This window comes from Dryobates pubescens, chromosome 21 (genome assembly GCF_014839835.1).
Source record: "Dryobates pubescens isolate bDryPub1 chromosome 21, bDryPub1.pri, whole genome shotgun sequence".
Classification (NCBI taxonomy): domain Eukaryota; kingdom Metazoa; phylum Chordata; class Aves; order Piciformes; family Picidae; genus Dryobates; species Dryobates pubescens.
The window spans coordinates 9795637-9809102 of NC_071632.1; the positions used below are offsets into that span (position 1 = coordinate 9795637).

Below are 13466 nucleotides of genomic sequence, written 5' to 3' on the forward strand. Positions count from 1 at the left end.
AAAACTTAATTCTTGCTTGATTTTATTACCAGAGAGGGTGAAAGAGGAAATTATATGGATGCAAAATTACTTTGATGAAGACAGCAGTGACTTTGGAAACCTCTCAGTGCTTAAAAAAATAATTAAACTTGTCACCATAAAGCACTGCATTTCCAAACTTACAGGGCATCCCATGCAAAGACAAAGCTGAGCATCTCTGAGCAGCTACCAGACATCTCAACACATTCTTGATAGAGGCCAAGGAAGAAGTAACCTGGGGAGCGTTAAGAAGAGTGTGTCCAGCAGATCGTGGAAGGTTCTCCTCCCCGCTCTGCTCTGCCTTAGTGAGGCCCCACCTGGAATACTGCAGCCAGTTCTGTGCTCCCCAGTTCAGGAGGGACAGAGATCTAATGGAGAGAATCCAAAGGAGGGCTACAAGGATGATTAAGGGGCTGGAGCACTGCCTTATAAAGAAAGGCTGAGACACCTGGGGCTGTTTAGTGAGGGGACCTAATGTATACAAATCTATGAGGGCTGGGTGTCAGGAAGGAAGGGACAGCCTCTGCTCGCTTGTGCCCTGTGATAGGACAAGGGGCAATATTTCCTTTCAGTTCTTGACAGAAGCCAGTAATAAAAGGAAATACACCAGTGCTGAAAATTTACCTGTAATATCTCAGGTCAGGTGAATAGTACTTGTATATTTCTAGGCTCTTTTGTTTACTTAAAGGCTAGCTTACAACTTATTAACTGATCTGTCAAAAAAACAAACCCATGAATTTTAGCCATGGAGCAACATTTACTGCAGGTCTTAATGAACATTCAAAGATCCTACTTTGCTTCCCTGGGCCTAGGGGGATGATGAGAGCAGCACCAGGCACCACTGGAGGCCACCTCTTTTAATGGAGGCAGAAGGAGCACTGAAAGGCTGCAGGGCAGAAGACTTACGCTGGCAGAAACGAAAACACGAATCCACAAAGCTAAGCAGAGGGGAACAACACAGGTTGTTAACAGAAATGCCAAATGCCTGCAAACCATTTCAAACAGCAGCACATTTTCACTCCATTATTCAACATCCTAATTAGCTGAATAAAACCGGGTTTGACTCTGGTGCTTACTGAAAGAAATGGACACAACGCTGCACTCATTTTCAGTTCAAGTTTTACTTGCAATTGCACAAAGGTTGAAAAGATAATTCTTCTTCTTTTTTTTTTTTTTCCCCCCAAAGTTTGAAAACCAGCATAATAATTTTGGTTTCAGGTATAAAACAGGGAAACCCAAAGGATACAGGAGTTGTGTGACGATTCCAACGTTCAGCGTCAAAGTGTTACGCAACCTAATTTTATCTCATACATCGATTATTTTCTACATTGCTTCGCAAACATTATAGGCTCTGTACAACACCCACAGGTACCTAAGATTAAAATATTTGGACAAAAGAGCGTGTTCTGGAAGGTTCCAATGACAATAGTCCAGATTACAGTACAAAATAATGACAAGTCGAAGCATCGCTAGGAGTTTATTCAGAAGCGTTTACTTTCGGCTCTTATATCACAAAAGACATGTTTAATGTTTACAACAAGTATTAGAAACTGAGATGTTTTTATATTTCTACTATTACAAAAGTAACAGAGGAGACCCTTCTAAGCCATCTTCAAAATGCAGACCAACCTCTCTTTTTTCTTTTTCCCCGTTGTTGTATATAAACTGTACACAAAAAAACCCCCAAGGCACTATACATTTTTGGATAATGAAGTAGAAAGGTCGAGTCGCACAGTTTCTCAGGAAATCCATGCTATAAATACAAATGCTTTGTTCAGTTTAGCACCTGAAGCAGCACTGAGAACAATTCATTTAGCTATTGCAAAGAGAAACTTTTCAGAATGCTTTTCAGGAGATACATATTGGTGGTCTAGCTAATTCAGTACAAGCAGCTGCTACCCAGCTACTCCTTCTGTAGTTTGGGACATGAAAGTCTTGAAAGTGAATATATATTGCATTGTTAAATACATACTTGTTCTATGTGTTTATATAAATATAAATTCTTTGTCATCCACAAACTAACAAAATAACACTTTACAAAGAGAACTTCTTCAAAAACCAAAATGGCAAGTATTGGGTCTAGCCAAAGGACACCTGCAGCAGTAGCTCAAGAAACTACTGTTTAAGTGCATAGAAGAGCAGAGCTTAAACACGTTACCTTTAGGAGACAAAACTGAATTCCATTTCCAAAGAGTTCTCTTGGCCTTTTATAACATTCCACACCTCCAGACAGGTAGTCACTAGTAACTTCAGATTACTTCTATTTGTTCTGTAAATGTGGGGAACAATTCTTCTAAAGGGCATAGAAAGTGAAAATAAACATCCCTTTAGTGCTCACTCCAATAAACACAACTTAGAAAAGTCCTTTTGCCTTCTTCAGGTTAACCTGCTTCCACGATGGCAGTGCATTGTACTCTTCCCTCGTCATCTCCAGCGCAACCTGCGTTTCAAACCAGAGGACATGCCCTTAGTAAAAACCACAGGCAGCAAAACTTTTCACTGTGAGGGTGACAGAACACTGAAAGAGGCTGCCCAGAGAGGCTGTGGAGTCCTCCTTCACTGGAGACACTCAAAACTCACCTGGATGCATTCCTGTGTGACCTGCCCTGTGTGGTCCTGCTCTGGCAGGGGGGTTGGACTGGGTGATTTTTTGAGGTCCGTTCCAACCCCTAACATTCTGTGATTCTGTGAACTGTCACACACCTTCACAGCATGGTTAGACACACATGCAAAGACTTAACAGTGCACCTATTCTCTCCTTACCTCAAAGTCCTGATCTGAGAGGTAAATTTCAAGCTTCAGTGGATCAACTCCCTCTGGCAGAGGCCTGGCTAAGAGATCTGCTAATGGATACACCGTTTTACACAGCTTGGCCAGCACATCCTCCACAAGGATGATCTGATTAGAAACATCAGCATCCTGTAGGAAGAGAAGGAAAACAGAAGAGCATCACAATGCTGAAGCCATCAACAACAGCCTGCAGATGGCATGGGACCAACCTGCACTGTCTGGCCCACAGAGCCCACAGCTACACTTCCAGGTCCTCACCTAGGAGCACAGCCCTGTCCTGCAACACTCACACCTGAAAAAGGTCTGCGCTTTGCAGAAGGACATCCTGTACTCTCAGTTTATGGCAGAACTCTGTGTTTAGTCATGAAGCCAACATTTCCACTAAGGATGGCTGCAGAAGCCTTACAACACAGAAAAAGTATTTTTCTTTAAGATGCCCCTTCCTTCACTGACGGCTTCTATAGCAGTCACATGTAATTTGGCCATGACTCTCTACCCCTGGTGGGATAGTCAATGCTGGAGCTTTTGGAGCCAGCTGGTTCTTTCTGAGGCATATTGCTCCCCTGCACCTGGAGCCTGGAGAACTGCATGTTGCTGCCTGTCTCACAGGATTGAAACCATTGTTCTGCTAAACTCTGATAGATCTCTAAGAGATGACACAGATCACACTTTCCTTCTGTTTCAAACAAAAAAGAATATGAGAAATTACATGGAAATATAACCAGGAATGCCTCCGCTCTCCACATTCCCTGTCAGAATTCAGCTATGTTGTTAATTAGCCTGTGCAGACTCCTGAATTGTACTCTGTAAGTTCACCCTGTGAATTTGGGTGCTTGACAGCACAACCAACCACAAGTCACACTTGCTAGCAATAAGAAACAGTCTGTGCAAGCAAAGCATTTACCATTTCTGTGATCTCTGCGATGTCTTCCCTGTGTTCCCAACTTGGGAACATGTTAGTGAAGGTCAGAGGCTCTAGGCCAGCATGAATTAGATAGGATTTTGGGGGCTTCTTCACATTTTTGCCTAAACACAATCAAAACACAAACAAACAAACAAACAAACAGGCATTACTAACAGTCCCACATGTGGCAGTCACTCACTATCCAAAGCCACCTCATAAGCATGCTCAATTGAGTCCTTTCTGAAAAGCCCAAGTAATTTCAAGGCAGTAGGAATAAATTTTACCAGGATTTTTAAAATATGACACCTTTTAACACATTTTTCAGGATTCTGAACTCTGCCTTCTACTGTAGCTGACCACAAAGATCAAACCATGCATGTGGAGTAGTCCAACAAATGTATTAGAATGCGAATGCATTAACCATACAATTTAGACAGGCTTAGCATCTGAACATTTGATTTGAAGACTTCTCTTCCACATATTTTTGCTGTAGTTTATTTGTTTCTTCTACCATGAACAATTCCAACAAGCACTTAAAAACTTCATTTAAAAAAACCCCCAGTGTGAATCTGCTCCAGTTGTGCTGATCCATCTCAGCAATTCAGCCAAGTAGTAAAAAGAGAGTGGCCTTTGCTAATGCTACAGTATAGATAAGATGATTCTGTATGTAAGTGGAGAAATTGTCAGTGCATGAACTCTGCCCTCAGCACAAGCTCATCTCCTTCACTAAGAATCACTGAAGGGCAAACTAGATTCTTCCTTCTCCTAGCAGTCTGCAGCTCAGCTCTCCAGACTGCTGATTGATCAGAAAAAAACACCCCAAACCTTTCAAGATATTTTTACAAGTGAAATAAGAGGTACACACAAGCAGAACTACTCCATATATTCAAGGGATATCCAGAGTTGCTAATCAATCTCTTTCAAACAATCATGTAGTTAAACACTACAAAACATTGAAAAGAAAAAAGGGTGCAGCTGGGGAGAGGGACATAGATGTGGAAAGGAACAGAGACAAATAAAAGAGAAGTGTCTAAGTCTCTGATCACTCAGCTATATTCTGGAATATACTTGCAGCAGCACTGATATCTCCTGAAATTCAATTTCCCCACCTTGGTAAGTAATAACACATAAAAGCTAGTCAAGCCTGACAGCTTGATGCAATGAAATTTTGAAGTGGTTGACAGAATCCTAGATTCTGAAAGTGACAGACCACCAGAACAGCAAAGTCTGAACACTAAAAAACTGCTAAGGAAGTTCACATCAGCTTTGGCATAGAAAAAGTCCAAGTAGAATCAGTCTTTATCAATAACAAACTTGCTCTGTACCTGTCCAACCACACAGGTTAAAGCTCTTGAGAACTGCACCATGGCAAAGAGGATAAAGCCACAACTACTGCAAAGTTATAACCACAGCTACAGAAGTGAGCACCTAGCAAAACACCCTCATCCTACCATACATATGCTAAACTTCAGAGCCCTGAGTCACTGAAGACCTTTCCACTGTGCATCACAGCACGATTCAGCACATTCACAGCAGAGAAGGTGCTAATCCCTTTTCCCACCATTGACCTTGATGGTGTTTAAGAAATCTGGAAAAGTATCCAAACCTCAGCATGTGGATCTGATTCCATCTCTGCTGGAGGCAGAAAACATGACTTTTATTAACAGACAATCACAGCACTACAGCAGGAACACTGAGATTGGGACCTTACTTCCATCCCTCACTGGCCTGCTGAGCCACGCCAGGCACTGCAGCGTCCCTCCATGCTGCCATTCCCCTCTGTTGTGAAGCACATTGTAGAAACCATTCCAAAGAAATTCAGCTTATCACTCCTTTGAACTGCAAAAACTGGGGGTGGTGGAGAACAAGTAACTGACCTCTTCTTTAGGAATTCATCAGTCCCTGCCAAAGATTCTTCCAATTACTGGCCTGTCCTTAGCACCCCATTCCCAAGCAAATGCTGCTGTTTGGCAAGGCAGTGCCAGGGACACCAGAGGATGAATCATGCACAGCAGTCACAGAGTCAAATAAAGGTCACATTTCAGAGCCTCCAGTAGTGGTTTTCAGCTGACTCCTGCCAGGTGTTACTACCTGCCATCAGTGACATGAAACAACTGAGCAGAAACACAACATTTGCTCCCACTCCTCAGAGTGCAGATTGATAAAGAGAGAGCAGGTTTTCCTCGCAAGGGTGGAATACAAGGTTACTGCTTTCCCTCTTCAAATATACAAATAGCTATGAGAGAGGATGACAGTCACCACCAGGTGAGGCACAGGTTGTAAAGTTGGTTTTGCTGCTGAAGAAATCAGTGGCATCAGGAGGTCTAGGAGTGATCAGGCTTTCCTTGCAAGAGGACATAATTCACACCAATTAACCCCTAGTGATTTATTCACAGCGGGAACCTGCTCTGAACTAACTGAACATGGCTGTTGCTGTGCCCTCTTTCTGGATGCTAACCCCACACTTCTCTTTATTCATCCTCCATGCAAGGTCTGATCCCAGCCTCACGTAAGCTTAGATGAAGTGAGAAGAAAGCATTACAGTGTTTTGGGAAACTCTATTAGTGCTGAAAACAACCTGGTCAGTGGACTCCTTCATGCTCACCATTTGCAGCTTGAATCACTGCACACTGGATAGCAGTAACTGTCTTGTAGAATTGCGCCAGCATTTCTGATGGTCCCATGTTGCTGTGTGAGACTTGTTCTTGATCTTCAAAGACTTTCTACCTCCCTCACCCAACCAAAACCCAGTTACATCAGCAAACTATCTTCATTCAGTCTTTTGATACACAGAAGCTTAGAAAATTGAAGAGGAGCTAGGCAGAAAGCATTCAGTTTAAGAGGCTGTGCTCTGTGAATTCACTTTTAGGAGTCTGATGAGAAATGAAAGCCTTTTTCCTCTGAAAACTGAGTCAGCAGAGTAACTTGGCAACTTGGGAACACTGCCATTGCTAGACAAATGGTTTGCTAAGAGAGAGAGGGGATTTCAAGAGGAGATTGGACGTGGCACTTGGTGCCATGGTCTAGTTATGAGATCTGTGGTGACAGGTTAGACTCAATGATCTTTGAGGTCTCTTCCAACCTTAGTAACACTGTGATACAGGAGAATGCACCTTCAAACACACTCATGTTTATGTTGGGGTAGCACCTGAACACCTTTCAGACAGTAAGGCATGGGAGAGTTTGTCACACTCAGAGCAGCCAGGCACAACACTGTTACCTTTGCAGTACTGGAGCACTGTCTCCATGGCGCATTTTCTGTCTGTAGCCCACCTGATACGAGCTGATCCAGCAATTTTGTTTTCCACGGGCCACCAGCCTTGCCACAGATACACTTCATGGTGATTATCAACAAGGAACAGTGCTGCACAGCCAAAAAAAAAGCCAAACAAACCCATCATCAGCCACTTACTAGCTCTCAGAATCCCCTGAATAAGCCTGGTCTTACATGCCTGTCAGCAGCAGGACAACATCAGGGTTTTTAAACTCCCTTTTGTCATTCATCCAGCTGAACCTCAGCTGAACTCAGACTCTCTGACATAAACAATGGATTTTTATAGCGAGCTTTTGGGATACGTGTCCTTTTGGTTAGTCCTCAGTACCTTTCTCACAGAAAAATGACTGTTATTGCTTAATGCTGTGTGAGCATCACATGCACACATTTTCCTGTGATAAATCAAGTGAAAGGTGATTAGTTACTGAGTCACTGCCCAGTGCAGGATACAGTTATCTGTTTGCTCATCACCTAGGCATTTTAAAGCATATACCTGGCTGTGGGGCAGTGTAAAGATCCTCTTGCAAGAACGGCATGGAATTGATGACAGCAGGGTCTCTGGAAGGGTAAACGTACTCGGTGGCAGAGAATTCTCCTGATGAACTACTGAGGCTGAACAGGCGAGGGGTGAAATTAAACTTTCCAGGATCTTTAAAGAACAAAAAATTAAGAATATTTCCAATAGAAAATGCCAGAGATGAGTGGTAAAAAAGAAATAGAAAGAATCAACTTTTAGAGTGACAGTGAATTCTGTGATTTTTGAAAAAATCAAGATGTCTTGGGGAACTAACAGCAGCTGTTATGAACTTGAGCTAAAAGGCCAGCAGCCATCAGTTTGAATCTGATCTTGGCTAGATACTCTCAGCCATTTCATAACTGGCTGTTCTGCAGCTGAAGTGAAGCAAGCCCATCTGTGTGATTTTTTTTCCACTTGGTAAACCAATCCCCCTGCTACCTTTGTTGGCAGTTTCAAAGCAAAGGCTGGACAAGAATGTGTGCAGAACTGCCTAATTCCCTTCAGAAGAGAAGCAAAATGTGTTGGTTAACTGTTGCTCTGTGCTGCATGAATACAGAGGGTCTGCAGAAGGGGGAGAGAACAAAATGAAACACACCATCTTCCAGCACTTCCTTTCTAGAACAGTATCACTGAACTCAGTAGATTCTTGGGAGTATCTGTCTGAAGGGATCATCTCAACTACCAAGAAGTTCTTCAAAAGCTTTATGTCAAACCTCACAAAAGCATAGATGAGCAAAATGTGAGTGCCAGAGCCAGGAGTGCAGGTCTACCTTGCAGCATGCAGTCGTAGGCCTTTCGATCTCTCCTTCCTAACGCATCCCAGAATCCCAAGGGCTCTGAACCTTCATCACATTCATGTATGGTCACCTTGCTGCTGCTGTGGAGCCCTGCCTCCAGCGGACACCTACGAAGCACAAAGACACAGTGAGCTCAGCTTTCTGCCCTCAACACAGCTAGCTCAAACCTGCTGGCCGCTTGCATTATTAGAACCCCAAAGCACCCTTTAGGCCTGTAGCACTCGATGTCACCAGGCCTTTTGAAAATGAGGACAACAATGATGAATAAACAAGATATGGAATTTCAGCAGCCAGCCTCATGCCACTTCTGATCACATACCCAGAGGAGAGGAGATGCTGGCATGAGTGCTGAGGAGGGAATCTCGACGTCTGTTTTTGTAACTACTGCTGTCCTCCTTGCATGCTTTCCCAAATTAATTTGCTCCTCCTTATTCACAAAGCTTGATTCTAACCCTCCTAATCAACTGAAATGTAGTCTGCTATTCAGATAGAATCACAGAATTGTTTTGGTTGGAAAATACATTTAAGGTCATCAAGTCCAACCATGAGCATCTCCCAGAGACTGGCTCTATGCAACTGTAATTAGCAGTGCAGCAGGAAAAGTGCATTTGATCTTCATTGAAGGGGAGTACAGAACATGTGTTTTCCCCATTCCACCAAATCAACTACCCATCATTCCTCCTTACCAAGCATGCACATACTGCAGTAGTACTCAAGAGGACAACTTTATCTCAACTTTACTCTGAGTAAATTGCTAGCCTGAATAAACACCTCCAAAACACAGGTCAGACACTCACTGTTCTTTTATTTTATTGGCTGCTGTTCTTCCCACATCCTTGGTGTGAGATTGTGCTTTGCAGCCATGCCACAGGTAGATGAGAGCTTTATTTATGTTGAGAACAATCATGGACGTCCGGGAGCGCAGGCTGCTGCAGTGACACGCCACTTCCAGTAAGTTTCCTTCACTGGGAACTTCTCCTCGCACGCAGTATAGCCTCCAGTCACCTGGAGCAGACAGGAACAGTGCAGCAGGATTGTAGTCACATGGGATTGACAACTCAAGACCTCTGCTCTGCAACAGCTCATGCTGGATGAATGTCACACATCACAGGTCTGTATGTCCCAGGATAAACCTAAGCAAGCAGCAGGTTCACTGAAGGCTACTTTGTAGACAGGATGTCTTCTGAAACCTTGCTACTAGTATTAAGAGCTAAAGAGCTTCACTGAGCAAGAGTCAAGTTTCTACTTTGTGTCATACAGGGGTAAAAAAGGGGGGGAAAAAGAGGAAACAAACAGTAGTCCTTCTATTCAGCTCCCTTCCTCTGTGCACTTTAGGCACAGGAAGCCACATTGAGATGCAAACTGGAACATATCCAGGCTACACCTGCATTGAAATTCTCCTACCTCAACTGCAGCATTCAAGGAACATGTTGCAAAGACTAATGAATGGGTTACAAAAGCTTAGTGTTCTCTTTGGAGCAGAACTGCTCATTAAAATACTCTCTTGCCCAGACTGTGTAGAGAAGAACACACTTTAAAATAAATGGGCACAATTAAAACCAACTAGAACAATTTCAATACAATAAAGTCAGCTTGCTCCAGGGTGACAAAACCCATTCTACACTCAAAGAAGAAACAAGCTACCTTGAAACACGCACTGCAAAACTGTCTCATGGGTTTCATGGCATTCACTTCCTTTTTCTACAGAGTATGGAAGCTGAGACTGAATTCAAAGACCTTCACAACAGGTGAAAAAGGATTTGGGGGCAGAAGCTCTTAACTAACAGTAATTTACTTTGTGCATTTTCTTCTTCCTCTTCCCTTCTTCCAGCATGCACAATCATTCCTCCTTGGAAGCACTGCAAGAAGCATGGTGGTTCTTTCCCTTGAAGCACTTGTACCTGGAAATGGAGAGCATCACTTTTCATTAAAAACATGATGCAAGAATAGAGACTGAGGGAAATGAGTCTCTGTGGATTATTAAGGATGATATAATTATTGCCATCCATGAAGGTGGCTTTCCCTCTACTTGACAACTGCTGACTATACTTTGAATTACTATATATATCTCCAAGAAATCTCTAGCTGGAATCCAACAATCAAGATGTTCATAGAATCATTCCCCCCCTAAAAGATAAACTTTAATTTAAATCAATTTAACCATTACTTGAATTCTTCACAGGACTGGGTCATCTTGCCTGATGTTCTTTAAAACTGTTATGGAGATAATGTAGGCACTGAAGTAGGTTCAAAATTGGTTTATATGACAGCATGAATGTTCTTAGGTCATTAAACATTGCCTTGTGACTTTGAAAGTGATATAGCCAATCGCTAAACCAGCTATGTGGCACAGAATCCCACACTCTGGATCAAGTGTAGTTTTGTATCTTCTCTATGAACTCCTGTCTTCTTGGTCATGTCTGTGCTGCTTTTAAACTAATTACAGCATTATCAAGAGGTAACAAGCTAGCTCTGTCTGAGCTTCAAACTAGCTGAATATGCAGCTGCTAAAATCTCTGCAAGCCAAGGCAATCTAGTATGTCATTCCAAAGTAACCAAATTAAAAATTCCCAAGGTATTTCAAGCCTTGGCCTGGCAGAAAGTGCTTCTCCTGTTCTCAGCACTAGGAAGACAGTCCTGTTATCTGAACCTGTACTTGAAGTGAAGACATAAGACACAAGTGAAGTTAAGACAAGTTATGAAGACATAAGTTAACTGTGCTTCACCTCTCCTGCAGGGAGAGGAGAAAAGCCATTCTTCAGCCATTCTGAGAAATACCATCTTTAGAAGTGGCATTTGGGAATGACAGTCCATAAAGGAGCTTACATGTCCCTGGAAGTTGGAATAAAATCAAAGGTAATTTGGAGGTCTGGCTATTTGTACTGACAAGAACACCTTCACAGAAAGAGAGGAAGCAAAAAAAGATAATCCACATTTACCATTAGTGGCTACTTGAGTAGTAAAGCCTTACCAGGACTGCCACCTAGGTCTGCAGGAAGCTCACCTGTGCTCCTCTCTCTTCATCAAGTTCCACTGTCATCAGTGCTGATGTCCCTTTCTCACTCACTGTGGAGTGCCTTCCTTGCCAAAAGAAATACACACATTTCTCTTTTCCAACAGCTCTTACTTGCTGCTCTCCTTTTTGCCTGCTTCCAACTGCAAAACAGAAAGCTCAGGCTGAAGAAAGTACTCTGGCTATAGGTTTGAACAGCACATGGCTTAATTTCATCTGCCAGCTCAGCACTATCCCATCCAGAACAAATGTCCACTTGGAGGAACATTAGGTCTCCAAGCCAGTATGTTCCCTGTACAAAGTTGGCGTTGTCTCATCAGGTGGATGTAAGCCCACAGGCAGAGATGCCTGAGTTGGCTAGCGAAAGAGATGTAGAAAGAGCTGATACTGTCTGGAGACAAATAACTGCCATGACTTGAGCCAATCTGCATGTGAAATGGTGTGTCCAGTCATGTTACCAGAAGAGTGTTACAGCTCATTTTCCACATTACACACTGTTCTCTGGCAGCAGGAGAGGAGCTGGCTGCTGAGGGATACTGCAAACAGCAACAGCTGAGCAAACTACAGGCACAGAAGTCTTTCTTGGTAAAGTGACATTAGAAAAGGAAACCTACAGAACAAAAGAACACCAAAGCAGTGTTTTGCAGTCACAGAAAATGAAAGTCAGGATTAGGCCAGCTGTATTTATTTGTCAAAACTAACTCAGTGTTTCATGTTGGTCTGTAAAGTGGGTTTGCAGCAACCTGTTTTGATTTGGCTTTCAGGATTAGTATCTAGTTGTTATGATAGGCAAATTGTGTTTACAGCAAGTGAAGTTCAACAAGTCAACCAGTTGGGAAGAAATTTCCTCCTTCCAGCAACTGCTGGCTAAAACAGGTACAATTAAATCAAAGGTTTAAAAAAGCCAACCAAAAGCTTTAAACCAGATTCTTAAAATAAAAATTAAACCTCCTGCCTTGATTTCAGCAGTGCTGAGCAGCACCCAACTGAAACATTTAGGAGAAAGCATCCTGGGGTTTTCAAGTGGAGAATACTCCAACCACTAATCACTTCTAAAGGTTTATGGGTTTCACTCTTATCTGTACATTCAGCCTCCTTCATAAAAGTTACTCTGAGTGGTAGAACGTATTTTCCTCCATTTGGATTAGGAGCCTGTTTACAGTTCCCTGTTAGCATTCCCCACTTCTCAGAAGGCTTACAAAGCCTTTGTATTTTTATTGAATTTGTCAGCATCTGAACTCCAGGATCCCCAGTAAGACCTGCCTTCATTTCTTGGCTAAAAGTCTGAGGCTGAAGAGCTGTTACAGCTCTTCAACCAATTTTATTATTTCCCTGTTTGGAACAATTACTTTTAGACTATTTCCACTTTACATACCACAAAAGCCACCTATTCCTAGTTTAGTGCCAGAAGGAAGAGATCCAATGAGCATACTGAGCTGACTGATTCTCAGCATTTTACCTGCTGCTCTCAGGCTCTTTGTCAGAACACTGCTGAAGTTTTCCACTTGAGACTGAAACTCATAGCAAAGGGTTTCCAGAAACACTAAAAAGGACAGCAAGGGCAATAAGTTGGCAAGGGCTTTTCCTGTTACTGTTGCTGTTCTCCACTTGCCAGTACAGGCTTTGCTTGTTACTAAGCCTACCTCTCTTACAAGACATCCAGACTACTGTCATCAGTCCAGCTGTCTAGCTATTGTGGAGTTAAGCTGGGGGCACAATTCTGGCTTAATGAGCTGTCCTGTGAACACATACAACAGCACTGCTGGGTGAAAGGAGAGATGGGCAGTGTTACACTTAATGTATGAAAAATAACTACAGCTTTGCTTTTTAAAAATATTTATATACTTTTGTTTAAACAGAATTAAATAATAATCTACCTCCTAATGGCCTAGCAAGGCTAAATTTGCATTTCTACCCTAAAGTGTGGCCAGCAGGATGACACAGGTGATTCTCCCCCTCTACTCTGCTTTGGTGAGCTCCCACTTGAAGCACTGCATCCAGTTCTGATGCCCCCAGCATAAGAGGGACATGGAATTGCTGGAGCGGGTCCAGAGGAGGCCACAAAGAGGATCAGAGGGCTGGAGAACCTCCCCTATGGGGACAGGCTGAGAGAGCTGGGGCTGTTAAGCCTGGAGAAAAGAAGGCTCTGGGGA

At 42.9% G+C, this 13466-nt stretch overlaps 1 protein-coding gene across 14 annotated transcripts in view; it reads right to left on the reverse strand.

Annotated features, from left to right (window-relative positions):
• Positions 1-1354: 1354 nt before the first annotated feature.
• The window catches only part of SVIL (supervillin), a 137191-nt gene continuing 125079 nt past the window's right edge, over positions 1355-13466 (reverse strand). For all 14 annotated transcript variants that reach the window (XM_054171445.1, XM_054171444.1, XM_054171446.1 and 11 more), the window contains 9 exons: positions 11305-11456; positions 10096-10201; positions 9098-9305; positions 8274-8407; positions 7480-7635; positions 6933-7076; positions 3713-3834; positions 2782-2937; positions 1355-2458 (listed from right to left, as the gene is read on the reverse strand). In XM_054171445.1, coding sequence (XP_054027420.1) covers positions 2372-2458; positions 2782-2937; positions 3713-3834; positions 6933-7076; positions 7480-7635; positions 8274-8407; positions 9098-9305; positions 10096-10201; positions 11305-11456 — 1265 coding nt within the window. In that variant the 3' untranslated portion in view covers positions 1355-2371. The remainder of the gene's footprint in view (positions 2459-2781; positions 2938-3712; positions 3835-6932; positions 7077-7479; positions 7636-8273; positions 8408-9097; positions 9306-10095; positions 10202-11304; positions 11457-13466) is intronic.